This window comes from Syngnathus floridae, chromosome 21 (assembly GCF_059516105.1).
Source record: "Syngnathus floridae isolate MCC-2025c chromosome 21, RoL_Sflo_1.0, whole genome shotgun sequence".
NCBI lineage: Eukaryota > Metazoa > Chordata > Actinopteri > Syngnathiformes > Syngnathidae > Syngnathus > Syngnathus floridae.
The window spans coordinates 2,515,969-2,535,821 of NC_142433.1; the positions used below are offsets into that span (position 1 = coordinate 2,515,969).

At 42.7% G+C, this 19,853-nt stretch overlaps 3 protein-coding genes and 1 long non-coding RNA gene across 6 annotated transcripts in view; 1 reads left to right on the forward strand and 3 right to left on the reverse strand.

Annotated features, from left to right (window-relative positions):
- The window catches only part of rftn1a (raftlin, lipid raft linker 1a), a 13,123-nt gene extending 10,083 nt beyond the window's left edge, over window positions 1-3,040 (reverse strand). The window contains exon 1 of the mRNA XM_088366022.1: window positions 2,846-3,040. The gene's annotated coding sequence lies outside the window, so the exon portion shown is untranslated. The remainder of the gene's footprint in view (window positions 1-2,845) is intronic.
- LOC148379838 (inactive phospholipase C-like protein 2) overlaps window positions 1-19,852 on the forward strand; it is a 23,064-nt gene extending 3,212 nt beyond the window's left edge. Inside the window, exons 1-14 of one of the 3 annotated variants that reach the window (XM_088366008.1) lie at window positions 7,062-7,166; window positions 7,716-7,774; window positions 7,879-8,187; window positions 13,031-13,132; window positions 13,194-13,343; window positions 13,420-13,580; window positions 13,670-14,120; window positions 14,189-15,406; window positions 15,506-15,755; window positions 15,813-16,099; window positions 16,171-16,374; window positions 17,406-17,481; window positions 18,656-18,765; window positions 18,831-19,852. In XM_088366008.1, coding sequence (XP_088222134.1) covers window positions 7,745-7,774; window positions 7,879-8,187; window positions 13,031-13,132; window positions 13,194-13,343; window positions 13,420-13,580; window positions 13,670-14,120; window positions 14,189-15,406; window positions 15,506-15,755; window positions 15,813-16,099; window positions 16,171-16,374; window positions 17,406-17,481; window positions 18,656-18,765; window positions 18,831-18,995 — 3,513 coding nt within the window. In that variant the 5' untranslated portion in view covers window positions 7,062-7,166; window positions 7,716-7,744 and the 3' untranslated portion in view covers window positions 18,996-19,852. Of the gene's footprint in view, window positions 1-7,061; window positions 7,167-7,715; window positions 7,775-7,878; window positions 8,188-13,030; window positions 13,133-13,193; window positions 13,344-13,419; window positions 13,581-13,669; window positions 14,121-14,188; window positions 15,407-15,505; window positions 15,756-15,812; window positions 16,100-16,170; window positions 16,375-17,405; window positions 17,482-18,655; window positions 18,766-18,830 lie in introns of those variants that run through there. The other 2 variants (XM_088366007.1, XM_088366009.1) reach the window with 2 other exon arrangements.
- dazl (deleted in azoospermia-like) lies at window positions 3,386-6,473 on the reverse strand. The gene is made up of 10 exons (XM_088365291.1): window positions 6,359-6,473; window positions 5,472-5,588; window positions 5,267-5,358; window positions 5,066-5,117; window positions 4,935-5,001; window positions 4,706-4,872; window positions 4,543-4,620; window positions 4,419-4,469; window positions 4,242-4,313; window positions 3,386-4,162 (listed from the first exon to the last, which is right to left on the reverse strand). The coding sequence occupies exons 1-9, from the start codon at window positions 6,359-6,361 to the stop codon at window positions 4,269-4,271; spliced, it is 672 nt and encodes a 223-aa protein (XP_088221417.1). The 5' UTR covers window positions 6,362-6,473; the 3' UTR covers window positions 3,386-4,162; window positions 4,242-4,268.
- On the reverse strand, window positions 7,066-13,529 carry LOC148379840 (uncharacterized). The gene is made up of 3 exons (XR_015855187.1): window positions 13,009-13,529; window positions 8,497-8,560; window positions 7,066-8,218 (listed from the first exon to the last, which is right to left on the reverse strand). It is a non-coding gene; the product is annotated as an uncharacterized LOC148379840 (long non-coding RNA).
- Window position 19,853: the final 1 nt, after the last annotated feature.

The window sequence follows — 19,853 nt, forward strand, 5'->3', positions numbered from 1 at the left end:
ATTTTTATTTTTTTTTACATAACTTTAAATGTGATGCAACCACGTTTGGTTTAATTCATGGAACGTTCCATAAATGACATTTATGGAACTTTATTATTTATTGATATATTAAAAAAACTTGATGAAAGGCTTGTAGACTTTTAATATCTACTGTTTAGGCCTAAGGGACTGTAAGACCTTCTTTGGTGACCTAAAGACTATCAGAAGCACTGACCTACATTTGGAACAAACAAGCTAATATGTGTTCCTTGTAATTGCTCCAATTCGTTCCAAACAGTCTTCGTTTGAATTTCTCTTGGCTGGCTTGCTTTTATTATATTTTGCTGTGCATTTTCTTGTTGCCATATCAATGTAATCTTCAGAATCAGTCGTAAATTCAAATTATATTAGTGATGGGAAGGCATTTCTAATGTGACCTCATAGGATAGCAATTTTGTTTTTTGTCCCTACTGGTACCTTGTATGGTACATTAGTGTCTTTGATTGATTGATCTTCTACAGTATGTCACAAATTGAATAGACAGCCTTTTCCATCCCATTGAAACAAAAAGCAATTAATCAACTAATGGATTGTTAATTTTTTGCCATAATTGATCGGTGCAATTTGCTCACATGCACATAATCGATGGTGGACCAAAATAATTGATTGCTTGCCTGCTTGTATGGCTTTTCTGCAGCTACTTCACGCATTTCAAATTTAATTGAAGATTAACTGTCCGTACTGATAAGCGTGAATGGTAATTTGTTGCCAACATGTTATGCTGCTTGCTGGGAACTACAAAAAAATATATATTTTATCACCTTCTACAGAATCTAAACACTTTGCTCATCCATCCACCCTTCTGTCCACTGAGTCCATCTGTCCGGTGGCTCATAAGAGTTCCCGCTGCAGACGTGATCTCCCGCTGAGCCCATTTAGAGGCGTGATCTACAAGAATGTTTCCAGCCAGCCGCCGTGATGCCTGAGTTATGACTCGTTTCGAATCATGCCAAACATTTTCACTCCAAGCCTGAGCGCACCGTCCAGGCACGGAGTCGGGTCAAGCTCACGGTTGAAGGACGGCAAACGAAGATGGCTGTATTTATGGAGGAACACCAAGAATTTTTTTTCCCCCTTACCAACACTTTTTCTTTCTCCACGTTGACTTCAAACAGAATCTTACCACTTTCACGCAAGCAGCAAAAAAAGGCCTTGACAGCAAAAAAAAAAAAAAAACAGCTATTAAACATGAAGCGACGGGAGGGAGATAAAAAGCCAAGCGAAAGGGGAGAACGCAAAATAGGAGGAAGGCAGACGGGTGTACAGCAAAGGGCTTCTCATTTGAGAATCTCATGTAACAGAGTCTTGGAAATGACAGAGGATTTGCGTGAGAGCGTAATCCGTCTGCTCTGCTATACCTCTTGAAGACACACTCGAGGAAGGGGAAAGGGGGGGGTCGTGTTTGGAGTGGCGCAACAGACGTCCACCAGGGAGTGAGAGTCTGACCGAGCTTGAAGAACATTCACAGTAAACAGCTCGAGTCATCCAGTCAACCTGATCGCTCACCTTCAAAAGCTCATTCCTGGACATTTTTTCTTTCAATTGCCGAGCAGCCAACTATGGCGACATCATTATTTTGCAGTTAAGGGATGGCAATTTGCAGATTTTTTTTAAACTTGGACAGCTTTTGAGCTGAAAATTAGGCTTTTTTTCTTTTTGAATGGGGGATATGAATCATAATGTGAATTTGCTTTGGTTTTGCTGTGTAGACATTAGGTGGCCGTTTCTGCACTTAGTGCTCTCTTCCTTTTTTTTTTTATCATTTAGCAAGTATCATCAAATGAGGGCCCTGCTGACTCACAGTATCCATTAGAGAGAGAAATAGTGAAGAAAGGTAAAAAGACAGGCAGGCGGCATGCCAAATTGCCCCTCCAGCAATATTTAAGTGTTTTTATGAGGCTGGAAAAACAAATGTCAGACATAAGTCTGTCATGTCAAATGCAAGCTTTTTTTTAAATTTTTTTTTTACATTTAATTTGACCAGATTAAGAAGCAAGATGTTTTGTTTACAATGGTGACCTAGCTAAGCAGTCAAGCAACATTGGGGCATATCAAAAATAAATTTCAAACCCAAACTAGGAGCTTTCGGAATCATCATTTTAGTCAGTGTGTAAGAAGAACACACCTGCTCACAATGCCCCGAGCATCTGACAGTTCCTAGCCGAGAAGAACAACCTTTTATTCTTTCTCTTCCCTAAGCTCAAAGGTGCCATCAAAGGTTCCCGTTTGGAAGAATCGGGCCATATCGAGATGAATGAAGGTGTGGTGGAAAATGCTGTGAAAGTGTGTGAGACCCCAGGGGGATTATTTCCAAGGGGGAAGCTTGAAATATGTTTTTTGAGACATCACTTCTGACACCTTCTACGTCTCGGTAAACATACAGCATCTGGAGGCATTTTAAATATAAATATCTACATGATTGTGCGTGTCACAGCAAGCAGCATTGGCTCCACTGGTTTTTATTTTGTTTCCTCTCATATTGGTCACTTAGAAAAGACACCATGCAATGCATTTCTGATTTAAAAAATCTGGAACAAAGTTTTAAATGAAACAAGATTCCAGCTGGGTTTGCAGTGTTCCTTTTTAACTCTCTGCAGGCTCCAAATATATAAAGCAGCAAAAATAATGATGTTAATAATGAGATAACACCATTTTGTCGCACACTTGGCACGTTCGTGACGTCATTGACACCATTCATATAGACTCCGAACACTTTCTGACAGCTATGCGAAACTTCTCGTGAAATGTCACGCAACCATCACTCGCTGGGTTTAAAGTGGCATCGAAAGGGGTGCAAAAAACTTACCGAGGTTGGTGCTCGTCAGCGGGAGCCCAATGTGGAAGCCGTCTCGATCTGCACGGTTGCAAGGGGATGAGGCAGGCGCGTGGATCCGGTGCACTCGAAAGCTTCCTTCATGTGGCGTGGAGATCTTGGGCGTTCTGCTCCCTCACTCACTTGCAAGACTTTTTTTTCCCAACGAGAACGCCCCGTGTTTTTTTGGACAACCACGCCCCCATCAGGTAGCATTTATACTGCTCCATTCCCGTGCATGTTCTGATGCCATTAAGGCTCCAGGTACCCCCACCCACCCCAATCCTTTTAAAAGAAAAATATGAATTCATATTTCATAAGCAGCAATCCAGAGTTATTTATAATTTAAATGTGTCTGACTGGAGGCAGGTGGGTGGCGGCCAAAGGGTGGTCGCAGCACCCAGGGGAACTCCAGTCACACCAGTAGACAGCGACAACAACCCACTAAAAGAAAGATGATGGAAGCTGTTGCTAGGGAAGAAAAGCCAGAGTGGAAAGTGGGAAAACAAGCCACAAACTCCCAAGACACTCCAATTGAACGTGAATTTTTTTAAATTTTATTTAGCCAAACACATAGAAGACCAAAAACACGAACAATGTATTAGAGACAGTGCACAAGACCTGAATGGTCTTAAAACATTTTTAGAACCGACACCATGACAGAACAATCCAGACAAATGCAATAATAATAATAATTTTTAAAAAAATCCACCAAATGTGCAACACAAATGAGGCAATGCTGGTTTTGAACGTTACCAAGTGTAAAAATAAATGAAATGACTTGCATGTGGAAGAATTCCTAAACAAAGAATCTGGTGAGTCATGGATGAGTTTACATTTTGTTTTTAAATGACATTAAAGTCGATGTGGGTGTGAATATTAAAGGATTTTTTTTTGCTATCAAGCTATTCTTACCACATCATTTTCTTTTTTGCAGCGTGCCACTGCCTGAAAAAAAACCCAACAAAATTTTACAAAATAAAAAAAATACAACATAAAATATATAAAAAGGTACAAAATTTGAGCTTAAAAGTGTTTTCTTTTTTTGGTTGGGTAATCACTAAACAACCTGGTACGGTGAGAGTGCTCCGCTCTTCCTCGTGACCCTTTTCTGAGTGATTGTTACACGTTAAAAGCGTTTTGAGGTTGGTGGTCTCGACAAGTTGCGGGTCAAAGTGACTGTGAAGGGACTAGAAAATAAATTAAAATTGGCCTCAGCCAAGCAAACGGCAGAAAGAAAATGCAAAAGGTTGCTGTGGCAGTCGGGTGATTTCCAAGTGTCGTTTTCTCCGTTTCCAGAAGTCATGTAGCCTTCGAAGAGAAGAGGGTGGCTTATTGTCTTCCCAGGCAATCGATTGGCATGTGAAAATCTGAAGCGGGGTGTTGTTACCTGGTGTGCGGTCAGAAGCTGTGAGAACTACAGCACAGTCAGCACGGTCTGAAAGCCACAGTCCATCATGTTCTATAAAAGAACAGAACACAATTTAATAGGTGTCACATTCAAGTCCGGAAGGTATTAACAACAAAAAAAGCAGCAATTGACTGCCCCCTAGTGGCACAAACTCACGTGCTCGCTGTGCCATGCTCGCTGATCAGCTGTCCAGTAAGGTGGAATGTACTGTGTGTAAAAAAAATAAAATAAAATAACAGTTAAGCACAAACGGACAGCTCGCAGAGCAAACTAATCATACCTGGTAGACGCACGGACTCTGAGCATTCATTGGCATCTGTGGGACGGAATAGTTTCCAAATTGGGGGCAGGTGTATGTCTGCAAACATAAGAGCGGCTCTTCAAAAATAGCTCTTAACACCAGCTGATATTTGACATTGTTATTGTTGTGTGCTTTAACTTGCCTGATAATAACGACAGTCATCAAAATGTGGAGGGTGGGACACGCACGCTCCATTTGATGCGCAACAAGAGCAGTGGAGATACTGGGTGGGTCCCACGGGTCCCACCCCCCAAGAGTCAGGTCCCACCCCCCAAGAGTCAAAAGAATGCAACCGCGCCCGTCTTGCCCCTGGGGGTCACAGGAAGTAAAAAGTAAGGAGACGTCGATAACGGTGTGCTCAGAATACGTACGACAAGTCCTCTGCTTGACAATTGCGGGCCCCAGCTTGAGTGACTTCCCTTTCCAAACGACATGTTGCTATAGAAACAAAACAAAACATGTTTGCACAAGAGTTTGTTTTTAATGCATCTTGTGTACTTACATCGATAATTGCCTTGATGTCGACATCCTCATCAAAGTACACAAACCCATAGCTGGAAGAAGGAAACCAACAAATTAAACGTACAATATTTAAAGCATGATAATAACTTTTTATTCATGGTGATATCAGTTCCTGCTGTGACCTCTAGAGGGCAGTGTGGTGCCATGCATGGAGAGTGTACTTAAATATAACAGATTGTACCCTTTGCTGGGCCCTCCACGGTATGTGATGATTTTCACATCCTTTACTGTACCAAAATTTGCAAAGAAGTCCTTCATTTCCTCTATCTTGACCTAAACATTGGGAGGGAATTCCAAGTGGCAAAAATCTTTATTACATGAAAACACATCTTAACATTTGCATTCAATGGCTTATGCTATTTCTCGTCAAGCTCACGCATCCTAACCCTCGGATCGATGCCGCCAACAAAGATGGTGTTGGGAGTCAGCCGACCCTCGGGCAGAACGTAGCCGTTGGGCATCTGGGAGAAAAGGGAATAGTTGCTTCTTGGCATCTGGGTAGCCTACAAATAATAATAATAATATGATTAAAATAGGTTAAATAAGTTACGCCCAACTGGCTCATGAGTCAAAGCCTAAAGATGTATTTTCCTTTTCAAAACTATACGGTCGTGCATCATTACATGCCTCTGTGGCTATTAAACAAGGCATAAAGCACAGTTAAGTGAAATTGCTGCGCTCAAAACAAATGGATGAATAATTTAGGCCTTAGTTCTTGAAATAGATCTCCTCTGATAGCGATGCTTGCTCTTTGATTTTTGATCATGATGAATATGATGATAAAGACTTGTTTGTGCTAAGATCTACACAAGGGTTCCATGAAATTGTTTGCAAAGTTGTGACATACACAGACGTAAGCAAGCAAGGGGGATATCAGGTTCTATTTAAAGTAAGAATAGATTGCACCGTGCAAACTACGACACGACTTTTACTTGACCCCTAAAAGAACAAGAACATGGCGGCGAAGCAACGTGGAAACGTCGCTTCTAGAAGTGCGCCGAAAAACTTAAAAAAAAGAATGAAACGCGTGCAAAGAATAAAAACGTCAACGCGTGCTAATACGTGCACAATTGATAAAATGTTACAGGTACATTGAGCACTGATTTAATAATGACGCTTTTTTTTTTTCCACCAAGTTAGCATGATCGCTTGAGTAATGTAAATTGATGCTAATTAGCGAGGCACTCGCCAGGACAAGTTCAAGTGATTTCGCACTTATATTGTTCTGATTACATCCGGATAATAACGTAGAACATATTGCTTAAAAACTTACCATATTTAAAACGATTAAAAACAGGCCTGTTCGTGAAATGCAAGAAACGCGTGTTTTTTTTCTGCCCAACTCGTTTCACTTACGGACACGCCCCCTTGACCTCACGTGACGAAACTAACAACCAATCAGAAATCAGATTTATTCTCTAAATCCCTACGACACTAATTTACAATAAAGTTTTTATTTTTTTTATACCTTAAAACTGAAGCGTGCATTATTGATTATTTGGGGATAAAATTCGAAAATTGAATATTCTTGCTTCGCAATTTTAACCGCTAGATGGCAGCAAGCTACTTTTTCCAAACTTGCTTGGGGATGACACTCATTGGAGCGCAATCAATTTTTATTTTCTCTACCGTCAAATCATATACAACAATGGTCAAAACATGATTCAATAAAGATGTACAGTAGTAGAATTTATAAACAAAACCTATACAAACCATTAAGAGTGAGGTTGCTGCGTCTTTTGCATAGGTGCTTTTAGAACATACTCAGCAAATTCTTGAAAAGGACGTTTGAAACATCATGTTAAGGAGTTGGTGGTGCTCCTATGGCGCTGTTATTCAGGAGTGCTCCTTTGTGGTGCAGGCCACATGTTTTCCCTTCTCAGTAAAGCAATTGCATCAGCTTCCTCCTCACATTATAGACTATAAAAGTATTGTAAACAAAGACAAAAGACAAGGGTAACATTTCATTTTTTGCTGGTGATGACTTTTATTGGGGGTTCTCATAAATGCACTGTCGTTTGTGAACACAAGATGAAATGCAGCACATTGTTGTCAGACAATGAGGACCAAAATATGACAAGGTAGAGTACAAAGTTTCAGTCAGGAAGTAAAAAAAAAAAATAAGGGAAACTTTCATTTTATTTTGTCTGGCGTTCACCCTTGAGGGGGCTGCCTTGGCATCCATCCACAAGCAATGCATCATAATAATTTCCCCAGAATGTTCCAGTAAAAGCTGTGGCCATGATAAACCCAAGAACATTGCATGAGATTTTGCAGGCAGGCCACTCTGCCAATGCATTTGCTGAATATTAAGACATTTTGTTGATCTCATGCATTTTAAAATGCCGTTTAAATATTTAAGTGCTGTTTAAACAGCATGAAAACAATTGCCTGAGGCTTCTTTTGAATAAACAAGTGGCAACTTAAAACTTCAGAGGAGCGGATATTTATACATTTATATAAGACAAATGGTGGATTTATTACTTTTGATATACTTAATGATATTTATTTATTGTGATTTTGAGGATAATTACAGGCCACATATTTAATGTGATGAGAATTGGCATTGCATGTCTGCGAGGTGTGTCTATTCCTGCTCTCATCCAATTTACTCTTTTTTTTTTTTTAAGGTTGTGCCATGCCCACTCCGCGTGCTTGAATGGGGGAGGCGTTAAGACGGGCAGCTAGGGTGAGAGAGAGAGAGAGAGAGCGAGAGAGAGAGAGAGAAGTTTCCTGCGCTTGCAATATCCGACTGCCTTCCTTCCACTATGACACGTTCCCATGCATGTGCAGCCTGTGTGCATGTCTCCTCGCAGAGGAACCTGTGAAGCCAACATACCTGTCGCCATGGCTGAATTCGGGCAAAGCAAGCGCGTCGGTGCACCGGTGGCTGCTTGCGCCTCTCCCGCTGCTGTTCCTGCTGATGCTGCAGCCGCAGGGAGCCCCGAGACACGCAGAGGAGCAGAGCCGGTATCTAACGGCAGCTGCAACCCCACAGACCCGGCAAGGACGCTCCATAGGGGGTCCAGCTGTGACTCCCCGACGTGGGAGGGCTTGGAATCGGCCACCAATTCCATACCGCGACGCAGCAGTCTCATTAAGGTAGGCCAGTTGGTTTGAAATGCAACAGAAGCTTTTGAGGTTGGTACAACAAATTGGAAATAGAAAGAAAAGATGAGATTAAAAGTTGTATTAACGGACATGACACGCAAATAGTCACTTGACAGTGTCCGCTTATGTTTATTATTATTTTAACTCGTGGCTCCAAAATCCTAATCGTGCAAGATGCTACCTCCAGCTCACCTTTGACCCTTATGAGGTCACAAACACAATATGATTAAATTACTCTAACCCAATTAACAATATCAAACAAAATGATTGTTGCTATAGAACTCTCTTGAGGGCACGTACCTAACTGTTGAGCAACAGCTTCTGTTTTCTTCTTCCTCCTCCTCACGTTATTTGACCACGCCAGCTGCAGAGGAAGTTGCCGATGATGTCATATATTGTGTACACGGTGTACATTAAGTAGCTCAATGTGTTCTATTGGCCTTCAAGATGGCATGTTGTGTTCCGGTGGCAAGATAACACCAGGCGACGTCACTCAGCACTCCACTGACTAAAGAGGAGGTGAAGGAACGGAACCACCTGCTGCAGTGTGAAGTCATCACTCTGCCTCATATCGACGGCGACTCCCATGTTCTGTTTGTCTGTGATTCCGACCGTTGATGCCCAAATGTCCTTTAAGAAGCCGTATTTGGTTTGGAGCCAACAATATTTTAATTCCGGCGCTGGTTATAGCACACCTAATCGATAAGGCTTCTCCCCTGACGTTGTCCTCACCTACTTTTGGTTCCGTATTGATTTTGACTCGCTGTTGGTCTCCAAAGCGACCGCCTCCTTAGACATGGCTATTGACTTCACCAACGATTATGTTTATTTTCAGCAGTGTGACGTTTGTTTGGGATTGAAATGAGTCATTAGCCCACTTGTCATAAAAACGACATCTTTCAAATGTTTGTTTAAGTCATTTTACTATTTTGGAAAATTTACAAACAGAATTATTTTTTTTACTGTACTGTAAATAACTAGAATTTGAAATACTAAAAACTTTTTGGTTAGTTTTGTATTTTTAGGCATCAGAAAAAAAAATTGTTTATTATGCTATAACTGCAAATCATCCATAATACAACGGATGTGATTGAAGTTGCGTTCCTTGAGGGGGCTCGGCAAATTTCAAACAACATAATTTTCATTTCAACCAGAAGTAATTTAGCGGCCAGCATCGCCATGGCAACCAGCAAACCGCGGAATCCAGCTGATTGTACCGGTTGAACTATCGTGGCTCATGTTATTGTTGTAGCTTGTGATGTAATCAATCTACCCGCAAGTTGCCGTATTTGTAATAACATGTCGGGGTAGTTTGAGTTTCTCATCAAATACAGTTCTGCACTTTTTGTTTGGGAGTGCAAACTGGACAGTTGGCCAATTTCCTCACTTTGTTCATGATGCAACGTTGCTGTTCAGTGATGACACTTAACTGTCACTAAAAAAAAAAAAAAAGGATCTGGGGCCCCTCCCATGGGGATGCTAAAATGGAGCAGATGATCGCCGTTACCCAAGCAACTGTGATGTCATTTTTAGTCGACATTAAATAGCAAAATGGCCGCTCCTTAAATTAGATAAAAACTTGCTGCTTTGAATCGAAATAGCGGGGTTAGATTAGTGGTGGCGCCTAGAACATATTGGAAAGATTTGACTTTCACTGTTTAAGTAGGGTAAGTCCCCAGTGAAGGCCCAGGTGCCAAATCCACAATCTACAACTGGGATTCAGTCAAATCCACATAAGATAAATAAGCACATAGTTGAAAGGATGATTGATACCCAAAAAAAAAAAGTCACCTCCTGGCTAAATATTAATATTCAGCAGATGTTTATAGAGCGCTATTGATTCTCTATCTTTGCAAGAAAAGAATATTTCTCAAAATGTCATCAATCTTAGTTTGGGCATTTGTGTGAGTCGGCTTCATCAGTATGCACATTGAGATGTGGAGGATATGCAGCCAGCAGTTTGGATCAGCATCCTTAGCGTGCTTTAAACCGTGTTAGCATGCATAAGCATGAGCCTGCACAGGCCTTGCTCAAAGCATATGCAATCAAACATCCTCCCTTTGCAAAGACTAGTTAGTTCTGACACTTTTGCCCAGTCAAAGCAATTAACTCAACTTTTGATTTCTTCTACTTCAAATCATGCATACTCCTCACATGAAGAAACTATTTTCACCTTGATGGCTTCTAGTAAGTGATGTTACTTCTCATATACTCGGCTTCTGTGGTTTTGACTTTTGGTAAAACAGACCTTAATGATACTGTGTGAAAGTTTTTCAACGGCACCACAGTCGCTCAGTTACTGTGAGAACGCTCACCACATTTTCAATCGGGCATTATTTGTACACCCAGAATGACCACAAGTACTTCCTTACCTCTGTGGCTAGACAGACCCAGCAGAGTCGTGACACACTTCACCAGAAAGCGCTTCAACCACTGCTTATTTTCCAATCAACTGATTGACTGTTCAATTTCACAAGTGCTGTAAAGCCCCCACGTAATCTCAGGGTCAAACACGGAACGTTCACGTTGTATTTCTATGTCGTTTGAGTATGGCAAGAAAGAAGAGGTTAATATAGAGATTGCAATTTTAAGCAGGAAATATGGCTTTAATTCTAAGATAGTGCTTTCTATGTTGGTTTATACTGCCCTCCGGTGGCCAAGGTGGGCACAACAGAAGGAGCAGCATAATGTCCATTGAATTGAAGCAAAAACATTAATACTTATGTTTTTTATGGTATATATATATTGAAAATTGATGTATTATTATCATTATTATTATTACTTAGTTTAATTTAAGAAAGTGTAATTTTTTTAAATTTGCAGCTTAGATTGGAGTCGTGATGGACAATTAATTCCAAGTAATATTTGGTTGTGAAATTATTAATGCTAAAGTATGCTGCATCAGTGTAAGCCTCCAGACTAATGATGTGCAATGTGTCATTCTGTAATGCCTGTCAACTGACTAATGAGCACTCGAGGTCACGCAGGGGCTTACAGACAATAAGCAATTACAAGTGTCATCGTCTACATTATTGTCTAACAACCCCCCCACCCGCCAAAAAAAGAAAAAGTTTTCTATTCCTTCCTCCGGCATGTAATCACTCTGTTTTTCTTCCGTTGTCTGGTGTGACTGATCACTGGACGTAATCCGTTCAGTCGTGCCCATTCCTCATTCAACTCCATCCTCACACTAACAATGTGCCACTCGGTCCGTCCACACCGAATCATTCTGGGATGAGAAGTAATCTCATTACAATGACAATCGGACGACGGTATTAGCAGCAATCTGTGGTACATCTCAGGAAATGAAAATAGCCATCCAGAAGTATTCATGATTGATTTACTTTTATATTACGATTCTTATAGAAGGGTGCATCTGACTTTTTTTTTTTTTTTCACTTTGACACTTTATTTCTGTACGGTCACATCACTCACAGCTTTTCATTAATGCGCCCACCACAAGCTGCAGCCTTTTGTGAGAATCGGACCACCATGACCTTTGTCCCATGAATCAGCCGCTGGACATAATCAAAGAGGAGCCTTGTACCTTGCTCCTCTGATCCATTCAAAAATCTTTTGTTCTTGTATGTTGAAAGAGTTCATTTGCATTTCAGTCTGTAGCTACGAGTTGGTTCATTTACTTTTGGAGCATAATTAATTGTGGGCCATGGAAGGTGAGCGACCTGTACGTGTCCGTTAATTGGATCTGTGTTGATGAAAGGATGGGAAAAGTGGACACTGGATCTTTTGTGGTCTCAATGGGAGTTAATCAAAAGTGTTTTTATGAGTTTTTTGGTTTTTTTTGGATCAGCCCGGGCATACTCGAAAAATACACTGATGCATCAGCTCGGCTTTGCGTGTGAAAGTTTGCGAAAGCCGAGCCATTGGTTCAATTGGCTTAAAATGTTCTTCTGATGAAATAAAGTGAAAAACAGGAAGCGTCAAATAAAACGAGTACTTTTTTTCCTCTCTCTGTGCAAGTATCGCACGCCCAAAGGCATGACGCGTATTTTTAGATGGCCGCCTCCCTGTGTCATCACAAAATAGCTATAAGGGGGGAAAAAGCTATCACCATTCAGAGCACTCCTGTGTCCTTAATGAGGCGATTCCTGGAGGATTTGTGACGCTTAGACGGCCGGCTCCCGAGGAAAATCGTTCATTTTCTGTGAATTATGTTCCCCTTTTTTCACACGCTGCACATGAATGACTTCTTCTATGACCCAAAAATAGAATCAAACTAACGTTAAAGATTAGATGTGTTTATTGTCCACTAGACATGAATAAGGTTTGCGTTCCCAACGTGGGTGTTTGCATCTTTACTCAATTTACCTTTAATTGAATTAACAACAATTGCATTACATTTTGTATCCTTCCATAGATGAGCTCCAATCAAATATGTTTGATTAGATTTGATCAGGGTCACTAAATTGAATGGAGTCATCCACCTAATATTCGTTTTTTATTCGACGCACTCCCCTGGGGTGTGTTCAGCGTCTCACACGGATGAATTGAGCTGGGATATAATAACAGCGTCAGAACGCCGCAGCCCGCTTGCTTTGGTTTAGTCGGGTATGATTAATGGTGTCATGTTGAAGAGCAAGGGCAAACAAAGGCTTTTAAGCATGATATGAAAACAACAGATTGGCATGAACGAGTGTGTAGGCTAAATAATCTGTGTTTATGTACCATTATATAAGATTATTTTAATCCTCGGACATCTCCCGGGAAAGTATTTTGTCACGCTTATGCAAAGAATACACTCAATTGCGTTAATGTCAATCTATTTTTCGTGGTAGTTCCTCTGCTCTTTACCTCAATCAAGCTCTCCCTTCAGGATGGCTCCCGGGCGGGTCGAGAGAGAAAGAAGACCGTGTCCTTTAGCAGCAGCCTATCAGAGAAGAAGATCAGGAGCGTGTCCGACTGCATCCACTCAATGGTGGGTTCGCGGCCGTGACCTCTTGCGTAACTGGACATGTCATGATATGTTTTGTGTTTAGGTGGAGGGGAGCGATCTGAAAAAGGTGCGGCCCAACTCTCGCGTGTATCAACGTTACTATCTGCTCGACGCGGGCCTGCAGGCTCTGTGCTGGGAGCCCTCCAAGAAGGATTCGGACAAAGCCAGGATTGCTCTGGCTTCCATCCGAGAGGTCAGTCAAAATGACTTCACCCAATCACATGGGTGGCTTTGTTTTTACCGTGACGTGGGCGTGTCTCGTATTTTAGGTGCGGACAGGTCGTAACACGGAAATATTCCGCACCAGTGGCGTTTATGAGCAGATTTCCGAAGACTGCGCCTTCTCCATCATTTATGGAGAGCTCTATGAGAGCCTGGACCTTGTGGCCAGCTCTACAGAAGTGGCTAATATTTGGGTGACAGGCTTAAGGTAAAAGAGACTGAATTTGGCCACAGTTATTACAGCTTTTTAATTCTTTTAAATTTCATTTAATTAATGATTTTTTTGTGACACTCCAGGTATCTGAAACAGTACGGGAAGAATGCCTTGGACATGCTTGCCAGCAGACAGCACAGCCTTCGTCTTGGTTGGTTGGAGCAGCTTTTCTCTTCTGCTGCTGATTTGGATAGTCAGAAGGACATCGAGCAAAGTATTTGCTTGCAGTCCGCCGTCAAACTCATACAGATGCTGAATCCGGGGCTGAGCAATGGAAAAGTGGAGCACAGGTTTAGAGAACTTCAGAGGCGTCGGACTGAACGTCTATCTCTTAATAATGGCTCAGAAGCTAAAGACAAAATCCAATCCACGCCCGAGGCGAGGGTCACCCAGCAGGAGTTCATTGAGGTCTTTCATGACTTTTGCACACGTCCAGAGATTTACTTTCTCTTGGTACAGTTCTCCAGCAACAAAGAATTCCTGGACACCAAAGACTTAACGAGGTTCCTCGAGGCCGAGCAAGGCGTCACCCAGGTCGGTAAATGAATCCACACACTGGAGCACAATCCCATCTTTAACTCTATGTGTCTGCCCTCACTCAGGTGTCAGAAGAAGACAGCTTGAGTCTCATCCGGTCCCACGAGCCTTCAGATGAGGGCCGGCAGGAGGGCTATCTGTCCATGGATGGCTTCAACAACTACCTGATGTCACCCGAGTGCCATCTCTTTGATAGGGAGCATGACAATGTGTGTCAGGACATGTCCCAGCCTTTGTCTCACTATTTCATCAACTCCTCTCATAACACCTACCTCATCGAGGACCAATATAAAGGACCGTCAGATGTTTCCGGCTACATCCGGGCGCTTAAGATGGGCTGCCGATGCGTGGAGGTGGACGTGTGGGATGGTCCCGATGAAGAACCGGTGGTGTGCACCGGACATACCCTTTGCCGTCCTCTCGCTCTGCGCAGCGTGTTGGAAGCAATCGGACGTTTCGCTTTTGTTACATCCGAGTATCCCTTGATTGTGTGTCTGGAGAACCACTGCTCGCTTGGACAGCAGAAAGTGATGATGCAACATCTGGTGGAAATACTCGGGGATCAACTCTTGATGCATTCCCCAGACGTGAGCGGGTCATACCTTCCCTCGCCGCAAGCCTTAAGGCATCGGATCTTGCTGAAAGGGAAGAAGCTGAAGCCCGGTTGGGATGCAGAGGATGGTGAAGTCAGTGAAGAAGATGAAGGAGCTGAAATGTGTCCAAATATGAAGGTAATGATCAACGGCGGGGCAGCGATCGAAGACAGTCCGAAAGAAAAAAGAAGTATCCATTCAACAACGGCCAACCGGTGTAAGCCTCCTCATGTTCCTCACAAAAAAGTCCTCCTGCTGAAAGAGCTTTCAGACTTGGTCACTCTTTGCGAGTCGGTCCACTTTCTCGACTTCCCCACATCGACCCAAAGCCAAAAACCTTGGCAATTGTGCTCCTTTAACGAGATCCAGGCCAGTCGTCTGGCCGGCGAAAGCCCCGGTGACTTTGTCAACCATAACAAACGTTTCCTCTCACGGGTTTACCCGAGCCCAGTGCGCATTGATTCCAGCAACATGAACCCTCAGGACATGTGGAAATGCGGTTGTCAGATTGTTTCGATGAATTTCCAGACAGCTGGACTGATGATGGACCTCAACGCAGCCTGGTTCCGGCAGAACGGAAATTGCGGTTACGTTCTGCGGCCTGCCATCATGCGGCAGGAGGTATCTTATTTCTGCGCAGATACCAGAGACACGGTGCCTGGGGTGTTGCCTCAGCTTCTCCATGTCAAGGTGTGAGGGAAGACCACAAGCTCACCACAGAATTCTTGCTAGCTCATCCAATACTCATGATTATGTTCTGAAAACAGCCCATGTGCTGACCCTTCCCAGGTCATCAGCGGACAGAACCTTCCAAAGCCGAGAGGTTCTGTGGCCAAAGGGGATGTGGTGGACCCTTACGTCATCGTGGAGATCCACGGCATCCCGGCCGACTGCGCGGAGCACCGCACCAGGACCGTCACCCAGAACTGCGATAACCCGGTTTTCGACGAGAGCTTCGAGTTCCAGATCAATCTACCGGAGCTCGCCATGGTTCGCTTTGTGGTGCTGGATGACGACTTCATCGGGGATGAGTTCATAGGTCGGTTAAGTAAGATTGAGTTGTTTCCGATTGACTGACCCGAATCTTCTTCCGTAGGTCAGTACACCATCCCGCTGGAGTGTCTCCAACCGGGATACCGTCACGTTCCGCTTCAGTCTCTGACCGGTGAAGATCTTCCCCACTCCAAGCTCTTTGTCCACGTGGCCCTCACCAATCGTAGAGGAGGGGGCAAGCCTCACAAAAGGGGCCTGTCCGTGCGGAAAGCCCGCAAGAGACGCGACTACACGGCTCTAAGGGATTTAGAAATCCGTTTCGTTGACGATGTCTTCAAAATGGCTGCCCCTCTGTTGAGAGAGGCCACGGACTTGAGGGAGAACATGCAGGTGAGTCCGACTGTATATTTTTCCTTTCCATTAGCTTCTCATACAAATTTGCCATTTCTATTTCCAAACAGAATTCTGTGGCTATGTTCAGGGAGCTATGCGGGGTGCCGGCCGTGTCCAACCTCATGCAGTGCATCCTCGCTCTGGGCTCCAGAGTGAGAGGACCCGATGGAACGCCTTTACTACTCTTTGACCTTCAGAAGCACTACCCCACCCTGGAGCCTCAGGGACCCCTGCCTGATGTCCTTCGCCGTGTTGTCTCCACATATGACTTGGTGAGGAAGGAAAAGAGCTGACAGTAAATATGCATATTGTTCCCCCCCACCTCCTCCAGATACACGAGATCTCTGAAGTACATGGAAAGGAAGGAAACGCTAAACAAAAGCCACAAAGATCACCAAAAGCGCCACCGCCCATCTTCCTGTCTGCTTCACACAACAATGAACACCCCTTGTGTCGACTGCTTCCTTTTCGAGCACATATTTTGCCCCAAAAACAAACTAGAAGATCTCCATCTGAATCTTTACAGTCAACTGGCCCCGCCCACTATGTAGAATAAGCTCCGCCTCACCTGTGACCTAAAGATGACTATAGAAAATACATAAATGGATCCTCATTTTGCTTTTTAATTCTTCCACTTATTCACAGTCGCTGCCCTTTTCCTCCTTTTCCCCTGCGGGCTTGTTTCAACTGTGGCTGACCCACATAAAGGCGACTCGACGCAGATGTGCACTTCGACTCCGCCATTTTGCTGAATATTACACCGATTTACGGCCGCGCTAGAAAACGAAAAAAAAAATAACGTCTTGATATAATCTTATCAAGTTGTAATAAAGGCTTTGGTGCGTCGACCTAATTTAATTACACTTGTTTGCGTTCCTATAAGCGAGTCGTATTTGAAGTCGCTTTTCATCAGTTGAAAAAGATTACGACCGTGCTGAATCTCATTTGCATATTGACTAAATATATTTTCCCAGCGCCGGCTTAACCGGTATGTTGCATTTACGTGCGTGTGTGTGAATGTTGATCATTAGTTTGTTAAACAGCGGGGTCACATCCCTTCAGTCTTTGCAAACCCAAGATAAACATTAATCAGCCGGAGGCAAGTAATGTTATTACTGTGCACTGTGGTCATTACTCTAAGTGAGTGCTTCTATTGGTCTCCAAGGATTCCTCCACAATGTAGAAGCATGACTCTAATCTGGCATGTTCATTATTTTAATTACCACTAAAGCTTTACGACTGCATTGGAAATGTGCATTAATTTGTTTGATTTGTAGTCGATACTGTATGTTTGTCGATGCAGATGGTCCAGGCCAGCAAAGCCGTGTTTGAGCTCGCTGATGGAATCCATGAAAGGATTCTGAATATAAAGAAGACAGGTGAGTGGAAATAAATAATAATAATGATCTACCTGTCGAATGCATTTGGAAACAAATCTTTATCGTCACTCTACAGTGCACCCTGATATTTATCGTATTTTCTTCCCATCACATTTTTGTTGACTTCAGCATTTTGACTCCACACTTGTCAGCCTAGGGCCATTAAACAGCATATCATGAGTTTAAGGGTAAAAAAAAAAAAAGAGATATATTTGTTATGGGCCAGCGGGATTCACATGCCGGTTTGAATAAAGAATGCTTTGACAGAGATGAATGTAGAGCTTGTAAATATTTCCCCACCTCTCCTTTGGTTCCCTTTTCATAATCATGTGACACAGGCATTTATTTGACCTGTCACCCATATAGCATATGTATATTATAAAATACATTTTCCACCAATCGGCAGCACTTGTATGTACTTGCCTGCCGTGTGAGAATCTGCAGAGCTTGAGGTCACAAAGTACATGCAGTAAAGATGCCAATCAGGGAATCCCATGGCGACGGTCACTGGGAGGGAGCCACGGGATGTCTGGGAGCTGCAAGAAAGCAGAGATAAAAACCATCAACTTCACAAAAGGGGGAGTCAGATACTGTATTTGAGAAATAAACAGTTGATTAGTCCATTTGATATAAACAGTTGCTATGGTGCTCACGTTGTATACATTACATGGCTTTGTGTTGCCTAGCAACGCTGACATTTAAGTTTCAGGCAACTTTTGTGTGTGTGTGCAGAATGGGAAAATTAAACTCCAAGATGTTTATTCCTCACTTGTGTGTATGTGTGAGGGGGGCGGCGGACACACACGTGTAACATTTGGACTTGTGTTGACGGTTCACGGTTTAATGTGCGCCCCACGTTAACCCACTTCACTGTTTCCATGGCAACTGTGGGACGGTGGCCCGGGGCGGCCAGAGGAAACCAGATGCACAGAACAATTCAGAGCACACATACAAAACAGCGGTCACCAGTTTCGATTCATTTTTATTTTTATTAGGTTCAGCTTGTGACATGCAATACAGGATCTGCGCCAAAGCAATACTTTTATATTACACGTGGTTTTATCGTAGATAAAAATGCCACGAAAGGTTGGGAAACGCTGCTCTCTTTAAATCACTTGGATGTAATTCGGGATGATTTTATCAAAGTACTAACCTTTCATTTGGCTTTTTGCAGCCATGACATTCCACGAGGATCTACAAAGCCTGGCGGCAAAGGAGGGCTTGAAAGGGCGTAAGGTGGGTCGAGCTGTGGAGAGCTTCACCTGGAACATCACCATCCTTAAGGTCAGAAACATTAAAACGACAATCCGCATTTGAGTCGCTTTGCTCACATTTGACTCATCTGTCAGGGTCAGGCTGATCTTCTCACGCATGCCAAGGCTGAAGTTCAGGAGAACATGAAGCAGGTGCACGACGCAGCCCTGACGGGGAACCTCGCCAGGGATGGTCGAGGAGTTACTAGAGTGCGCTCGCAATCACGGAAAAGCCAGCACGACAGTCCCACCTTGAGTTAGTTAGTGACAGGTTAGGGTCATAGGTCATCATGGGTCGTCCGTCAACTACACTACACTTGCCGCTCGCTGCCAAGGAATACTCCATTTAATATTTGATATTGTGAGGTCTGTCCATCTTGGTTGTGAAAACTCAATTTTGGAACTTTGCTGTTGTGCAATCTGTTTTTAAAGTGAGAAATAAGCACACAAAATACATCCAATGGACTTTAGCGATATTATCAATAGTGTGACTAAGCCATTTGTTCCTTTAAATTTGTTAAGTAAATTAAATTGACTTCACAAAAACTTAAATCATCTTTCCCCATTGAAATGAATGCAAATGCCATTAATCCGTTCCAGCTTTGCAAAAATACCCAAGTCTTTGTAATATTTTTTTCTGGAAAATAGCACCTTATAGTCCTTACTTAGTGACTTAAATAGAATGTAATTTTTTTTTAACTCCATGTAATGTTATGTGGTTTGCTTAAATATAGAATGTGTTAATTCTCTTTGTTTAGGTTGACAATAAGCTTAAACTGGGAAGAATTATTGACAAAAACTTTAATTAACAAATTTGCACAAATATAGTGAAGATAAGCGGTTTGGAAAATTGATGGATTTTTTTTTTTTATCTAAAATGCACAACCTGAACCCATCAGTGCGTCACGTGAAAACATCTGCCTCCTGTCTACTGTTGCCTTTGCCTGCAAAATAGTGTACAGTATTTTAATATGATGTTTTTCTTTCCTTCTGCTGTCAAAAAGAGTATTTTACATAAGTGTAAACATTCCAGGTCCATCTGTGCAGTCATTGTGCAGCTCCAGTCCACGAGAACCTTCTTCACAAATGGAGATGTAAATAAATTAGTTTTAAAAAGAG